Source organism: Octodon degus, unplaced genomic scaffold, assembly GCF_000260255.1.
Source record: "Octodon degus isolate 3935 unplaced genomic scaffold, OctDeg1.0 scaffold00064, whole genome shotgun sequence".
Lineage (NCBI taxonomy): Eukaryota > Metazoa > Chordata > Mammalia > Rodentia > Octodontidae > Octodon > Octodon degus.
The window spans coordinates 10,429,108-10,445,717 of record NW_004524640.1 but is presented as its reverse complement, the minus strand read 5'-3'; the positions used below and the strand labels follow the sequence as shown (position 1 = coordinate 10,445,717).

At 42.0% G+C, this 16,610-nt stretch overlaps 1 protein-coding gene across 1 annotated transcript in view; it reads left to right on the top strand.

Moving 5' to 3' along the window:
- The window catches only part of Dmc1 (DNA meiotic recombinase 1), a 42,263-nt gene that overhangs the window by 22,656 nt on the left and 2,997 nt on the right, over positions 1-16,610 (top strand). The window contains exon 12 of the mRNA XM_004634694.2: positions 12,508-12,624. Coding sequence (XP_004634751.1) covers positions 12,508-12,624 — 117 coding nt within the window. The remainder of the gene's footprint in view (positions 1-12,507; positions 12,625-16,610) is intronic.

The following is a 16,610-nucleotide window of genomic DNA, read 5'->3' as shown; positions in this document are numbered from 1 at the left end:
ACACACACACACACACACACAAATAAATAAATTTTAAAAAAAATTAAAAAAAAAAAGAATGCCTGCCTCTGTAAAAAAAAAAAAAAGTAAATAGTGTCCCTGTAACTCCACTTTTTTTTTCTCAATATTTTAAGTCTTGGTGTGATGCGCATATTAGTGCAGACCTTCAGTGTGAAGATTGGCTTTTGTCTTGTGGGGTCTTCCATACACAGGACATGAAGTACTTCACAAAAAGAATAATTTTAAACTGAAGAGAAATGGAAGATTTTTAAGGCTCGCTTTAAAAAGAGAAATGACTCATTGGCTCAGAGGGAGGAAGTGGGTTGTATTCAAATAAAACAGTACAAGTTAAAGAGCAATGTTCTCTCTTCAGGTGTTGGGAGGGAACATTGATGAGGCCGAAACTGTCACTCTGGAGTTAAAAGGCAAGGAAATCAGTGGAAATTAGGTCAGATAGGGGTTCTTTTTCTTATATTTGTAGAAAGTTTCAAAAAAGGTTAAAACCATTTTAAATTAACTCCCATAAGACAATGAAAGGAGAAATGGAGAGGTGACAGAAAGGGAATAATTGAAGAGGGGGTCAGAAAGGGGAGGAGATATGTAATGGAGAAAGAGAAAGCCAGAGACACTGACAAAGGCTAGTGTTTGCTGGATAAGTGCCATGAAACCTCTATTCCACCTAGCTGAGCTGCAAGGAAACAAGGCTCACTATAATTAGTATGTTCTAAAGTATATTAAATTATAACAGTGCAGATTAAATACATGCCTTCATATGAAGCACAGAAATTACCACATCTAAATGAAACAAATCAGGACAGTTTTAAACTAAAGGACTTCAAATGCTACTAGAAAACCTCCCATAAAGAAAATATCTTTGTTTCTCAGTGTTGAGGAACTCCAAGCTGCAGCTTGCCTGGGGCCTGTCAGAGAAATATCACTATAATTGGTACGAGTCCCCAAGTACACTGACAATAATTGAGGCTTATATCCCATGCATTATACTTGATGGCACATTGTATTAAAAAGGAACAAAATTATAGAGGCGAGGCGCTTCTGTATCGTACAGCAGAGCAGCAGCTCCTAGGCGAGGCTTAAAGAGACAGATTTTAGACCTGAAGAGATCCAGCTGATGAAGGCCTGGAGATAACAAGTCAAGCAGCAGACCAGGGAGCTGCACCACGAACCCTGAATAAGATCTTATGTTGTCACCTTCTTCCTTCTGTATGTTTTCCTTTTTTTTTTTTTTTTTTTTGTCGGAACCAGGGATTGAACTCAGGCCCTTGCGCTTGCCAGGGAAGCGCTTATTCCACTGAGCCATCTCCCCTGCCCTTGTATATTTTCCTAAAACAAAACTTGCAATCTAGTAAATGTAGCAGGATGTCACCTGATTTATTATCTTTAGTTGAATTAAGAGGTCATATGTGTAGAGAAAAAAATATTGAACCAGGGCCAGTATGGAGACCTTATGTAAGGCATTTAAACTATTTGAACTTCAGTCTCCCCCACCTCTAATTAAGAGACAACTCCAGTGACTGCCTACCATGCACCAGGTGCTGTCGTGCATCATCTTATATAATTCTCAGCGGCCCTGATGTAACAGCCTCCTGGGGCTTCTCTGTACTTTCTATGAAGCCCAGCTCAATACACAGATGCATCACTTCCCACCCCACCTCCAAAACCCCCAGAATTCCATCTTCAAAATACTGAAAAACCATAGATTTTTTTCTCCATATTTCGGGAGCAGACAGAAGGGAAGTGTTACTTAACAAAACTTCTTAAACATATTCTTTTTTAAAAAATCATCTCTTCTCTCACCCAAAAATTCTTCTTCCTTGGCAGTACTCCCTTCTCCTCACAGTCCCCTAGTTTCAATGCTTCCTCCTCATTCTTGGGCTGGTTCATTCAGCCTTTCTCCCCTCAATGGACCCCTTCTCAAAAATCCCATCTGCAGCCAAAGGCCCCAGGAATTCCTGTTGTCCCTCAGGCTTGCCCTAGCCTGTGCCGTCAGCATTCACATCCTGGCCAAAAGTTGAGGTGGATATCATGAATATTCTTGGCTGGTGAGATGGCGCAGTGGTCTAAAGCACCTACTTGGGACAGGCTTAGCAAAGCACAGGGACCGCGGTTCAATCCCCAAGCACCACATGCCAGCCAGCTCCGCCCCCTGGTAGGCTGAGCTGGCCACACACAGACATAAATAAATAAATAAATAAATAAAATTTTTAAAAAAGAATATTCCTGATTTACAAAGGTGGGAAGAAAGACTCCGAGCACTTACTACTTGCCCAGTCATATAGAGTTCAAAAACAAGGCAGCTGGGACTTGAACCCTTCAAAGTTGGTGCTCTCTTATTCTCACTGTGCTATCCTCCCATTCTAGCCCGCCCATCACTCTGCATCTTATCATGCCAGCATTCTAATTTGAAGTTGGGAGGCCAGGCTGTTCTAGACCCTACCCTCGAGAATATACTATGCCACTCTGTTCAGCCAGAGTGGGAGAAATGATTAATCTCTCTTAACCCCTCTTTACTCCTGATACCCACCCCACCCCCATCTCCTCTTCTTCCTCCTCCTCACTGTACTCCCCAGTCTCCTGAGGAAGGAGGAAGGGAGAGGAAAACAAGAAAAGAAGGGAAAACAAGAGAATAAGCTAACAGAGAGCTGTGGGTGGCTTTGTGATGCTGTTTCAACTTGGTCAGAAATAGAAATAAATTAAAGCCCTCTAGAATAATGTGGAGTGCTATTACACCTTCTTGCATTTCACCTCAAGACTTGGTGAAGTCTGCAAGAATAGTCAGAAAGTTTGAAGGCCAAGAATAGAAAATTTTAAGAAAAGTTTTTTGTCTACATTTCATTGAAAGAGTGGGTATTTAAACTGAAGCACTTGGGGAGCAGGGAGATGGCTCAGTAGAATAAGTACTTGCCTGGCAAGCACAAAGGCCTGAGTTTAATCCCCGGTTCTGCTAAAAAAAAAATCAAATAAATAAGTAAATAAACTGAATCACTTAAATAATGATCGTTACCATTTATTGAAGAACTAATATGTGCCAATATTGTGGTAAAATAAAATAGATACTGTTTCTGGCACATAATAGGCTCCCAATGAGTTGTGTTAAGTATATCTTGATTTCTTACAATATCCTTGAAAGGCAAGTTTTTGTTTCTGTGGGTTGTTTTGTTTTTTTTTTTTTCAGAACTGGGGATTTGAACTCAGACCCTTGTGCTTGCCAGGCAAGTGCTTATTCTACTGAGCCATCTCCCTAGTCCCAGGTCTTTTAATTCTCATTTTATTGAGAAAAAAAAAAACAAAACCCAAGGTCATAAAAGTAACTAGCCTAAAGTAAATAGATAATAAATGTTTGAAACAGGATTAAGAAAGCAGATAAATAATGATACGCATAGTCACTGGGATAATGCTTTACCTGAATTACTTCATTTTATTCTCACAACCATCTTATCAGGTACAGTTGTTACTCTCTTATTTAAAATGAAGAAGGGAAGGGCCCGGGGAGATGGCTCAGTAGAATAAGCGCTTGCCTGGCAAGCGCAAGGGCCTGAGTTCAATCCCTGGTTCTGACAAAAAAAATAAAAATAAGAATAAAAAAATAAAATGAAATAAAGAAGTGAGGGCCGGCTCAATAGTTCAGTGGATTAAAGCCCCTGTTTAGACAGATGCAGGGGCCTGGGGTTCGAGCCCTGGGCTTGCTGTGCTAGCCCTGCCCCCAGTGCGTGCTGAGCCTGCAATTGAGATTGGGCATGGTAGCAGGCCTTTAATCCCAGCACTTGGGAGGCTGTAAACAGGAGGATCAGTATGATTAGTATAGTGAGACCCTGGAGACCCTGTACTAAATACAAAAAATAAATAAATTAAATAAATAAATAAAATGAAGAAGGCTTGAACAGCTAACTAGCCAGAATTTGAACTCAAGTCTAGGTTCAAAGCTCACCTACCACACAGTATGTCTGGCTGGCACATTGTCACCTGAGGAAGTATAGGCATCTATCCAATACTGATACCACAGCTCATGGTCTCAGCCTCAAAAAGCAGGCATTTGATTTGGTCACCCTACTGAAAACCAACCTATCTCTCACAGACAGAATGACATTAATCAAGTTCATTCGGGTAAATAAAAACTAGAGGGCCAGTCTACTGATAAGGAAAAAAATATAACCACAGTTGGATTCAGGAACCCATAAGTACCTCTCCCTGTAGGCAGACCTCCATCAGGACCCAAATTTCAAACTGTAACTATTTATTAAGTATGAAATCCAAGCATAGGGAAATAATTAGATGGCTTAAAATAATGTCTGCCATGTAGTGAGGACTCAGCAAATCTTCATTGCTGGCGTTAGTATTATTCATCTATAACAGCAGAGAGTCATGAATCTTCTTCTTTTTTTTTTTTTTTTTTTTTTTTCGGAACCAGGGATTGAACTCAGGCCCTTGAGCTTGCCAGGGAAGTGCTTATTCCACTGAGCCATCTCCCCGGACCCAAATCTTCTAAATTTACATGTAAATTGTTATGCGTATGTATCTGTGCATTTTTGCTGACAGAGAGTCTATATCTTTTATTAAATTATCAAAATGTTAAAGGAACATTAGGAGCCATATCAAAATTATACACAGGGGCCAGAGATATAGCTCAGCACCACAAGTGCCTGCCTGGCAAGCATAAGGTCCTGAGTTCAATTCCCGGTATAAAGAAATAAGTAAATATTCTACACAGAATTCTGAACATTTTGATGGAATAAACAAAATTTGAATTGACTTGAAATTTTCTCAGACTAAAGCTATGTACAACTGCAACAGCAGGCAGAAACACCAAAACAATACCCAGGATTTGGAGGCAGATTTGTTTATGTCGACAGGCCTTGATCTCTGGAGGTCTAGTGTTTATATGGCATAAGCAAGTAGGAAGTACAGAGGCAGAATTGCTTGTTGATTGGGGATTTTTTTTTTTTTTTTTTTTTTTTTTTTTTTGCGGAACTGGGGATTGAACTCAGGCCCTTACACTTGCCAGGGAAGTGCTTATTCCACTGAGCCATCTCCCTGGCCCCAGTTTTGTTTGTTTTTGTGGTACCAGGGATTGAATTCAGGACCTTGCGCTTGCCAGGCAAGTGCCTTTTCTACTGAGTTATCTCCCTGACCCCGAATGGGGATTGGTTTATTCATTGTGCATTATAGTGACCAGCTATGCATCACAGTGACCTGCTGTTTCTAAGAGACAGAAGCAACTGGAACAGAACTACCACCTGGGCAACTAAGAAACTGAAATATATTAGCTGAGGGTGCTTTCTGTTACAATTTTCCCCTCTTTTAGTTTCCCTGGCAAATCTTTTTTCATGGTCTCACTACTAGATCAGACTCAACGTGATCTGCCTGTTTACAGCCTCCCAAGAGCTGGGATTACAGGCGTGGGCCACCACGCCCAGTCTTTCCTGGCAAATCTTTACTGGGAATTTTACACGTGATCTGAGACAAAGCCCAACTAGAAGCAGTCAGTGATCCTAGGATGGGCCCTACGCAAGCTCATCAAGAGTTTTTCCCAAGTCAATTTCCTTTAGGAAGAGACATAATTTACAGAATAGACCTGTCTATTCTGTAACATTACTCTGGCAAGGCAGTGAGGGAGTTACTCTGATCTAGGGGAGCATCCAGTGTGTCTTGGATGCTCACCAAATCTTGGTCAAGTGTTTGATTGATTGTTCTCTTCTCTTGGGGCATCTGTCCATAGAGTTTAAGGAGAAGAAAAAAAAAAAAAAAAACAGCCAGAAGTGGGTGGGGAAGCAAAGACTGGGGTAAGCAGAGTCCAGGTCAATTAACAAAACCCACAGCTAGCTGGGGAAAGAGGGGCGTGCAGGGAATCAAGGACTCGGGTAAGCAGCCTAAAAAGACACAAAAATCAAGGGGAATGAATAGGTGTGGAGAAACCCTGTGAACAATGTGTCCTCAGGCTTAAGCTGTGTGTAGACTGGTCAGCATCCAGACTAACTAAAGCAGAGCTTTGAGTGCCTTGTCTCTTCAAAGTGAGCCTTGGAGGAGTCATCTAAATAAATTTTCCAGCAAATTTAAGGCTAGATTTCTGAAACTTATAGAGGTAGTTAATATACCTGGGTTATATATGTGTGCAGGAATGTCTACAGATATAGATTGTCTTTTATCTTTTTTTTTTTTTTTTTTTGGAATCGGGGTTTGAACTCAGGCCCCTGCACTTGCCGGGCAAGCACTTATTCTACTGAGCCATCTCCCTGGCCCCTATAGCTTGTCTTTTTTTTTTTTTTTTTTTTTTTTTTTTTTTTTTTTTTTTTTTAACAACATTAATCTGCCTTCTTTTTTTTTAATCAATTTTTTTTTATTTGTTTATTTATTTATTTATTTTGTGTGTGTGTGGCTAGCTCAGCCCACCAGGGGGCGGGGCTGGCTGGCATATGGTGCTGGGGGACCGAACCGCGGTCCCTGTGCTTTGCTAAGCTTGTTCTAAGTAGGTGCTTTAGACCACTGAGCCATCCCACCAGCCCCTATAGCTTGTCTTTTAATTAAACTTATGTGGAGCTAGTTATATTCTTTGTGGCCTGTATGCTGTATGTCATGGGTAGGCCATATCTAGGGATGATTTTCATAACAGGACCCTATAAACTTCTTCTTAGTGCAGATAGGGAATGGGAAGTTGGAGCCAGTGACACAGATGCTGAAGCCTGAGCTGGCTGCAAGGGTACAGGTGCCAGCACTGTGGCTTCAGCTTGCAGAAGATATGGTGGGGTAGATCTGATGCTGATTAAGATGGATCTTCTGGGAGTACTGAGTAAAATTGTTTTCTATCTGGTGTTGATGTTTCAATCAGATCCCTAGAAGAGGACTAGGCCTCTGGTCCAGACTGTTTCGGGTATAGGTTTGGCCAAAATACCTTTGTCCAAGGTGACCACAGCATGTCTAGCCTGTAGGACTCTATTCCTAACAGAGCTGCTTCCACCAATAAACAGGATGTCCTCAGCTCTGTCAGGTTAGAACAACTCATCAAGCAGTGCCAGGCAGTCATGGTCCTGCGTGAGGCCCAGCACAGCATGTGGCACCTGGACTGTCAGGTCTCGGCCTAAGATGAGCTCGTCAGCTTTCTTGATCGGAAGGACAGTGGCTATTAGAGCATGAAGGCAAAGGGAGGGAGAAGGCAGCCCTTAGGCGACTGGATCCAAGTACTTGCACAGATAGCCACTGAGTGCCCCCAGGGGCTGACAGTCTGAGTAAGCATCATTTTCTTGTGTGTGTGTGAATTCAAGGATCCAGATTCTATACAAACCAGCAGCTCTCTTTCTTTTTTATGCATTTGGTACAGGGTCTCATTGTGCAGCAGCTTGAAGCGGTAGTGATCCTCCTGTTTTCAGCCTCCCCAGCACTGGGATTATTATAGGCATGTACCACCACACCTGGTCTCAGTGACTAGCTCCGCACGTCTGGGGTTGGGGTTGGCTTGGCATGTGGTGCTGGGGATCAAACCCCAGCCCCTGCACTTGCCTAAGCAGGTGCTTAGTCTGCTGAGCTATCTCTTTGGCCTTGAGTTTCTTTCTTATAACCAGTTTTGCCAGATATTGTAGTGGAGCTTTTGTGTCTTTCCAGCAGGCAGCTTGACTGTCATTCTGGGAAACTAGTGAGGTCAGGTATAAGGGCTTCTCCAAAGACAGTAAACAAGTTTTTAAACCTTTGAGAGGTTGAGTGCGAGTCAGCTGGGAAGTGGGGCTGATTGACAGGAGCCAAATGAAGACAGGAGAAGGCATCCTTAGGTCCAGGCAGGTACCAGCAGGCTGTGGGTGGCAGGAGACTGAGGCAGTATACACAGAGGGCAACCATGGTAGTGTTGGTGGCTTGGAGATCTTGAACTGGCTTTACAGGCAGGAGAGATATATTATAGCAATTTGATAGTCTTCAGACATTTTGCAGTTTTGAAATCTCATTTTTCTCTCTCTAAGGGGCTAGGGCCTCCAGAAAATAGTAGGAGAGTTTTTAACCCCTAATGGCAATCGAGCCCAATTGAGCTGACCTCTTGTCTCAGGATTTCCCCAGTTAAAAGGATTATAGGAGCAACTCGCAAGCAGAGAAAGTTATTTTGTAAGTCTAGAACAGTCCAGAAAAGGTACACGGGTCCAGAACTGCAGAGTGCAAGGTGATGGCTGCATTGTTGATGGCGCAGAGATCTTGCCCAAGGAGATTAACAGTCTATCAGGCTGATGTGTGGTGGGATGCCACTTCCCCTGGCATCTGACAGCAGTGGGGGTGGGGATCGCAGTGAGGCAGCATGATTAATGGCCAGGCCCAGTGGTGAATCATTAGTTCATGCTTCTAGGAGTACAGGATTCAGAATTTCAGGATCGTGGTTATCTGCTTCAGGCTGATACAGGTGTAATCTTCTTGGGGAACAGCATTGAAAGTGCAGAGTTAAATGATAGCTGGCTTGGTGCAAGGGAGATAGTCACTTCTAATTTGAAGAGGAGGTCTCATCCAGAAGCAGTATGGGAACTAGCTTACACAGAAGGTGTCCTTCCAGGCCGCAAATTTGCACCTGGCAGAAGAGTCCTAGTTGCCCCAGTGATGGAACTATGTGCTCCCAGTGGCCCAGATGAAGAAGGGAGCCTGGTCTGGCCTAGTATAAGCCTGTCAGAGCATGAAAGGATTGTCATCTGATCTAGATTGAAGCTTTTGAGGGTTCTTATTTTTAAATCTGAATGGGCATTTACTTTTTAGTGCCCATAGTCTGTATAACTCATATCCAGGTTATGGTTGCGTATCAGACTAAATTTTCTTATAGACATCAGGTGCTTTTATCAGGTTTCTCAGTAACTGATCAGTTTTTTGCTCCCTTTTTGATGTCTTGGAGAAGCATTTGACTGATTTAGGTTTCTAGGCAGGGCAACCTTTGGAAAAGGCGATGGCAGGTCATTCATCAGGGCTGACAACCTAATTATTCCTCATTTGAAATATGGAACTCCAAAGGAACTGCTGACAGTCATCTTGAGCGGGCATTGTATGATGCCATCTCACCTATATGACGCCATCTGACCAGATTAGGCACAGCCGTGAAGCAGAAAGTTTGGGGGAGGGCCTCTGTGGCTGGATGCAGACAGTGGCTAGCTGGAACCAGTTCAATTGGCTGGAAGTAGACAAGCCAGGAGTGGTGAGTGAAGCTATAGGTGTTGGAGATAACTGTGGCAGCCAACAAAGGTGCCCAGATGGCGTTCTCAAGAAGAATGAACCTCTCTTTTCCTTTTTTTTTTTTCTTTCTTTGAGACGCAGGAAGTGGTTTGATTTAATTTATGACTCTGTAAAAGCCCTTTTTCCTGTAGTCAGGGACTTTGGGTTTTAACTAAGTAGTTCCCATCTCTGGCTCCCTGTGTGTTGTATACCCTTGAATAGTGGCACATTCGGAGAGGCCATTCAGACGCCTGCCTACCATGCCCCTAGTGGGGACTTAGGCATGACTTAGCTAAGGAGGATCTGAGGCCTCCCTTATGCCATATTTTGATTACCACAGAACCACAGGCGAGGGCCCATCAGCCACTGTAAACAGTGCCTCCCAACCGTGGTGCACAGAGACACCTATTGCTTACGCTCTCCAGTCCACCCACTCACATATTCATTTAGCAGGCACTCAGAGGTTAAACATTCCAACCCCCCTTCCCTTGAGGGTGGCCTTAACTAACAAGAGTTGATCAAACATCTTCCGCTCAAACTGAGCAGGACTGACAGACTGACTAACTGGGGTACCTCCAAGGGTCTTACTAGACAGTCAGAAAGTCCAGTAGACAGACAGATTGCCTCCTCCTCCTTTTGGGGTCAGATGTGATCTGCTCAAGTTGGGAGCCAGGAATCCTCCTCCAGATCTCCAAGGAGACTCAAAAATCTTGAGCGTGCACCTTCCCATCAGGACCTGGAGAGCTCCTTGCTTTGTCCTCAAGCGCCATGCAAGACCAGTGACCAAAGAGGTCAGCATGGACAGTCTTCCCAGTCAGCACACAAGATACAATGGCAAACAGAAACACCAAAAAGATACCCAGGATTTGGAGGCAGATTTATTTACATCAATGGGCAACGATCGGGATCATGCCCAGAACATCAGGCCCTGATCTTTGATGGTCTAGGGTTTCTATGTGATAAGCGAGCAGGAAATACAAAAGCAGAATGGCTTATCTATTGGAGATTGATTTATACAATATGCTTTATAGTGACCAACTATGCATCACAGTGACCAGCTGTTTCTAAGAGACAGAAACAACTGGAACTAAAACAGAAACTATTACCTAGACAACTAAGAAACTGAAGTATACTGACTGGGAGGGGGGCATTTTCTGTTACATTATGTCACTATTTTGGTTAAGTATAACCTCTTCAGTTTATAAGTCATTGTTGATAACTTTTTGATCCTACAATATATTTCCTATATGTTTTCTTAGCCTTCTTGCAAATGCTATCATTTTTGTTTCATATAGTTCATCTCCTTTTGGGATAACATTCTTGACATCCAGGCTCTTCACCAAAGGAATGAATGACAAACATGGGCTATAACATTGGTAATAGCACACAGTGTCATTATGAGGATCATGGCAGTATCGAGAGACCACCTGTGATAGGTACTAACACAGCTGCTAAGATGTCTCTCTGTCCCTTTAGTGAATCCTGACTGTCCTTTCTTATCTCCGCTTGAAGAAATTTCCTACTGGTTTTAATTTTATTTGTACTTAATTTCTGTGAAAGCGTTCATCTTTCTACAATCCAATATTCTCCTGGAACTTTTTGTAGATTCCATGTCTTAAGCTCAGGAAACATGTTTGAGTACCAACTGAGTAGCTGGTTGCTACAGCAATAAGTTCAATGTCATCCACTCCTAAGGAGCTTAATGATAGGGAATAGGAGATGGATTGTGGAAGACTCTAAGGCCTAACAGGCAAGTGAGTAATAGTACCAAAGGCAGATAATGAAAAGTACATTAGGAAAGCATAAATCATTGTTTGCAAGCTCAGAGTTTACAGCCCAGTTGCAAATGCCATCAGGGCCCAAAGCAGCCTGTTGCTACAGGACAGAGGGTTCTTTTAAGATCATGAAAAACCACCAATAATAGGGTGACCTGAAGAGTTCAGAGCCACTCAAAAAGAGTGGCATTGATCTGTGAGCATTATCGAGACATCTTACCTCTCTAGCGATTTTACCCAGCTGAGATAGCTTTATTTCTTTATTGTACCTTCAATTGCTTGATAAAATGATGAAGCCTTCTAATTTTCTCAACTCTTTTGCTATGTGGTTCAGGCTGGCCTTGAACTCATATGTAGTTCAGGATGAGATCAAACTTGGGACAGTCCTCCTGCCTCAGCCTCTCGAGTACCGGGATTAGTGGGATTTCCACTATGCACGGCTTCCATCTGCTTTTCATTTACATAGCATCGTGGAAAATGGCTGGGTGCTTCTTATTCATTAAACTAGAATAGCACGTAATACATAATAGACCATTAACACTATTTATTTTTTTAAAAAGATTTATTTATGTTCTTACTTGGTGCAAAGTCTTGCTATGCAGTTTGGACTCATAGTGATCTTCCTGTCTCAGCCTCGCCAGCACTGGGATGCACCACAATGCCCAGTTTTAGTGGCTGGCACAGCACAGGGCCGAGATAGCATGTGGTACCAGGGATCAAACCCAGGTCTTTGCACTTGCCGGGCAGGTGATTAGATTACTGAGGTATCTCCCCAGCCCTAAAAATATTTCTGATGAATGAATTATTACTTTTTTATAAAGAACATTTTTTTATCTCCCAGAATTATCCTAAGACAGAAAATATTTTGTGGGCTGGTGAGATGGCTCAGTGGTCTAAAGCACCTACTTAGAACAAGCTTAGCAAAGCACAGGGACAGCGACCGCGGTTCAATCCCCCAGCACCACATGCCAGCCAGCCCCGCCCCCTGGTGGGCTGAGCTGGCCACACACACACACACACACACACACACAATGTTAAAATAAATAAATAATTAATTTAAAAAAATGGGGCTGGAGAGATGGCTCAGTGGTCTAAAGCACCTACTTGGAACAAGCTTGGCAAAGCACAAGGACCACGGTTCGATCCCCCAGCACCACATGCCAGCCAGCCCCGCCCCCTGGTGGGCTGAGCTGGCCACACACACACACACACACACACACACATAAATAAATAAAAAATAAAACATTTTTTTTAAATCTGACATTATAAAAAAAAATATTTTGTGTTTTCTCAATAGTAATTGTTTTAACTGTCAAATAAAACATGAACTAGTCACCATTAGAATCTCAGAAGTCTAACCTCGGTGGCAGTGGGGTATAACAGTAGCTCCAACCCCAGGGCCCCTCGAGAGCTTATGAACAAGCCTCTACTTGTTCAGAATACACACCTACTCCAAGCCTGCCATCCTCCATGGAAACACTGCCTTGTCATTACTAATCCTGCTATATATATTGCATATCATGGCACCTGAAAAGGTGTTTTATTAATTCAGCTTTCAGGCAGACCCCAAAAAACCCATTGGAGGACACATTCTGGCTCATGCTTCAACAACAAGAATAAGCTTGCGAAAGGGAAGAGGAGAACTGCGAATTGCCAAGATTTATGACAGGTAAATATTTTCTTATTCTACATCACATTCCTGTGCATATGGTTTTAAACAGAATTGCTGCTCTTGGGAGGCTATAATTACTCCCCTGGCAGATGCTACATGTTTGAATTTCTTTCTCAGAAATCATTCAGTGATTGGGAAGGCCCTACTGAGTACTCAGGGGTTCTGCTGACACACATGCTTCATCCCTGGCCTTTCAAAACCCACAGTGAAGCTAGATTCTAAAGGCACATCAATTCTAGTTAAGAGGGTGGCAGGTTCTAAGGAAGTGTAGAGTATGAGAATACATTCTCTTTTCTCTTTTTTAGGTTAGGGCATGTGCTTTTCAGGTTTCAGGGGGCTTTGTTCGGTTGGTTAGTTTTGGTTTTTGAGTCAGGGTTATACTATATTGCCCAAGCTGGCCTTGAACTTGCTATGTAGTCCAGGCTGACCTCAAATTCATGATCCACCTTCCTTAGCCTCCCAATTACTAGGATTACTGACATATGCCTTCATGACCAGCTACAAGTTTCAATTTAAATATCATTTTCTTGGGGAACTTTTCTCAACCATTTTTAACAGTGAAGTGTCATGGAGGTTTGTTATGTTGAATTTCCATAAACTTGAATCAATATAGTAAAATTAGACTAGAGCTTAAAATATCAAAATTTAGTTTGCAATACAACATATACCCATTTCCTGCTGCTTCCTAATGATTTCTTACAAAGACTGCTCACTGACTTGAGAAAAATGATTTTGTTTATTCTTGTGGTACTAGAGGTATATAACCCAGGGCCTCACACAAGCTAGGCAAGGACTGAACCACGGAGCTCCACCCCCAGCGCCATTTTTTATTTATTTTTATTTTTGTTTATTTATTTATTTTTTGAAACAGGATCTTGCTAAATCGCCCAGGTTGGCCTTGAACTTTTGAAACCTTTGCTTTGGTCTCTTGAATATCTGGGATTACATTTGTATAGGACCATGCCCAGCTTAAGAAAATCCTTTTTACTACAGATAAATTGTAATCCTAATAATAATAGCTAACATTGAGCTGCTAGTATGTGCTAGGCCCTGCTCCAAGTGCTTTATGTAGTATTTCATTATTTTTAACAACTCTGAGAAGTAAAGGTTTCTGTCTCCACTTTATACAGGAGGCAGGCAAGCAGTTAGGTAAACAGTATCCATCTATATCCATTTTAAACACAGAAGCCAGCGTGTACTTTTGTAAAACTAAGATCACATCTGTCTTCTGCTTACGCTCTGCCAATGGCTTCCCATCTTAACTCAGAACGAAAGATGCATGTCTCTAGTTACACAGGACTCCATTGGGTGTGTGTCATGTCATAAACCCTCCCCGCACTCTGGCTTAAACAGGCCGGGATGCTCCTGCTAGAGTCTCTGCACTTGTTCCCTCAAGGGCAGTCATCGCTACATGGCCCTTTACCTGGTTAGTTCCTGCTTCCAGTCTAATCAGATGTTACCTTCTCAACAATGGCTATCTTGACCTACTGATGTAAAATTGCAACTGAAACAAATAAAATAAAATTACAACTGACCTCTTCCAAACTTCCACATTTATCATCCCCCTTACTCAGTTCTTTTTCTTTCCCCATAGCACTGGTTTTCTAACATATAACACATGATGTATTTATTATGTCCATTAATTATTATCTGTATTTCCTCTCCCCAAGTGTAAGTTCCTTAAGGGCAGGGATCTTTGTCGATTTTTTTTTAATTTATAGTTCTCAAGTTACTGAAATCAGTCTATAGCTTGTACTAGATAAATATTTTCATAACTGATAAATGAATGCATTATGCTATTTCTTTTCTTTTTTCTTTTTTTTTTTTTAAAGAGTGGGAAGCAACATTTATTTTTTATTTATTTGTGTGTTTGTGTGTGTGTGTGGCCAGCTCAGCCCACCAGGGGGCAGGCTGGCTGGCATGTGGTGCTGGGGATTGAACCGTGGTCCCTTTGCTTTGTTAAGCTTGTTCTAAGTAGGTGCTTTAGACCACTGAGCCATCTCACCAGCCCCGCATTATGCTATTTCATACAACAAATGAAAGGTGGAAGGAAGTTTAGAATCTGCAAATAAAATAAAAGCAAAAAAATGGGAAAAGAAGAAAAAAATCTGAATCTAAAAGGCTGTGAATTTTAAAGATGATACTATTTCCTAGTTAAAAGAATGCACTACTTAAGAGTTATAACTAGTCACTAAAATTACTCTCATGGCTACAGTGATATCTTTATTTTTTTTTTAAATATTTATTTATTTATTTAGTGTGTGTGTGTGTGGCCAGCTCAGCCCACCAGGGGGTAGGGCTGGCTGGCATGTGGTGCTGGGGGATTGAACTGCGGTCCTTGTGCTTTGCTTAGCTTAGCTTGTTCTAAGTAGGTGCTTTAGACCACTGAGCCATCTCACCAGCCCTACAGTGACATCTTTAAATAAATATAAATGAAAGAAATTTTTACTAAAAGAAAGCAATGAATTCCCCAAGAATTAAGCAGAAGAAGAGTTCTCAGAAGAATTTCCAGATGAACAGGAATAACTCTAAGAATGAACCCAGTCCAAGGTAGGTGTGGTGGTCCATGTCTATAATCCCAGCACTCAGGAGGTGGAGGAATCAGGGCTCCCATGATTTTGAGGCCAGCCTGGGTTACATACTAAGTTTAAGGCCTACCTGAACTACATAGCAAAACCCTGTCTCAACAACTAACCAAAGGGCCAGAGAGACATAGCAACAGCTTAAGCACCTAAACAAGCACAAGGTCCAGAGTTTGATCCCCAGTACAAAAAAAAAAAAAAAAGAATTAACCCAGTCCAGGATAGGGTGCAGCTCAGTGGTAGAGTATTCGCTTAGCATGCATGAGAGCCTGGGTTCACCAATTCCCAGTGTTACATTAAAAAATAGAATTAATGCAACCTTTTTTGTTAAATGTCTTACTATTACTACACAATTCTACACTTTTTTCTCTTTCAAACTTTTAAATGAGCAAAATTTTAAAAACACTTTTTTTGTTTGTTTCTGTCTTTCTTTGTTTGATACTGGGGATCAAACTCAGGACCTTAGGACCTCGCACTTGCCAGGCAGGCACTTAGCTATCTCTCCAACCCAGTCCCACTTAACTTAATCACTCAGCATATCTGAGATCAACAGACATTAAAAACAAAAAATTTAAAAGAAGAACAAATTTTAAGTAACCACCAACAAATGAAAAATCATACAAATAGTTTAGTTTCTGAAGAAATTGCTTCTGGGTATGCATTTTTCCCCCCTGAGTATGTGTTAAGGAAAAACAGAAAACTATTCTTAGCTCAACCTTACAATTACTTTCCATGACTTCTTTTTCAATTCCATTTTACCTCTAGACAGTTTTCATTTTACTTTCTGCCATCTGAAGTACCTGAATGAGTTTCCAACAAGGCCAAAAAATTGTTTTGTAATTCCACTTAAACCTTCTTGCTCCATTTTTAGCCCAGCAAGCTCTAACTATGTACAGGCGATTTGCTATCCTCGGTGAAGACCCCTCTGCTTACCACTGCGCACTCAGAGGCGCACTGCCTGATCTCTACCCTTCCAAGGAAACAACCCACCAAACAAAATCCAAAAATAACAACAGTCTGGCATGGTGGTACGTACCTATAATCCCAGCTTTTCAAGTGGCCAAGGCAGTTCAAGATCAAAGTCAGCTAGGACAATTCAGCAAAACTTTGTCTAAAAATAATAGACAAACCAGGCAGGCAGGATAGCTCAGCTGACTAAACTGCCTGCTTAGGCAAGCTTAGGCAAGCCCAGGAACCGCAGTTCGACTCCTGGCACCACATGCCGCGCCAGCCCCAACCCCAGGGTGGGCTGAGCCAGCCTCAGAGACCAGGTGTGGTAGCTCACACCTGTAATTCCAGAGCTGGGGAGGTTGAAAACAGGAGGCTCACTATGAGTCCAAGCTGTGTAGTCCGAGCCCTGCAACAACCAAATACATTTAAAAAATAAATAAATAATAATAA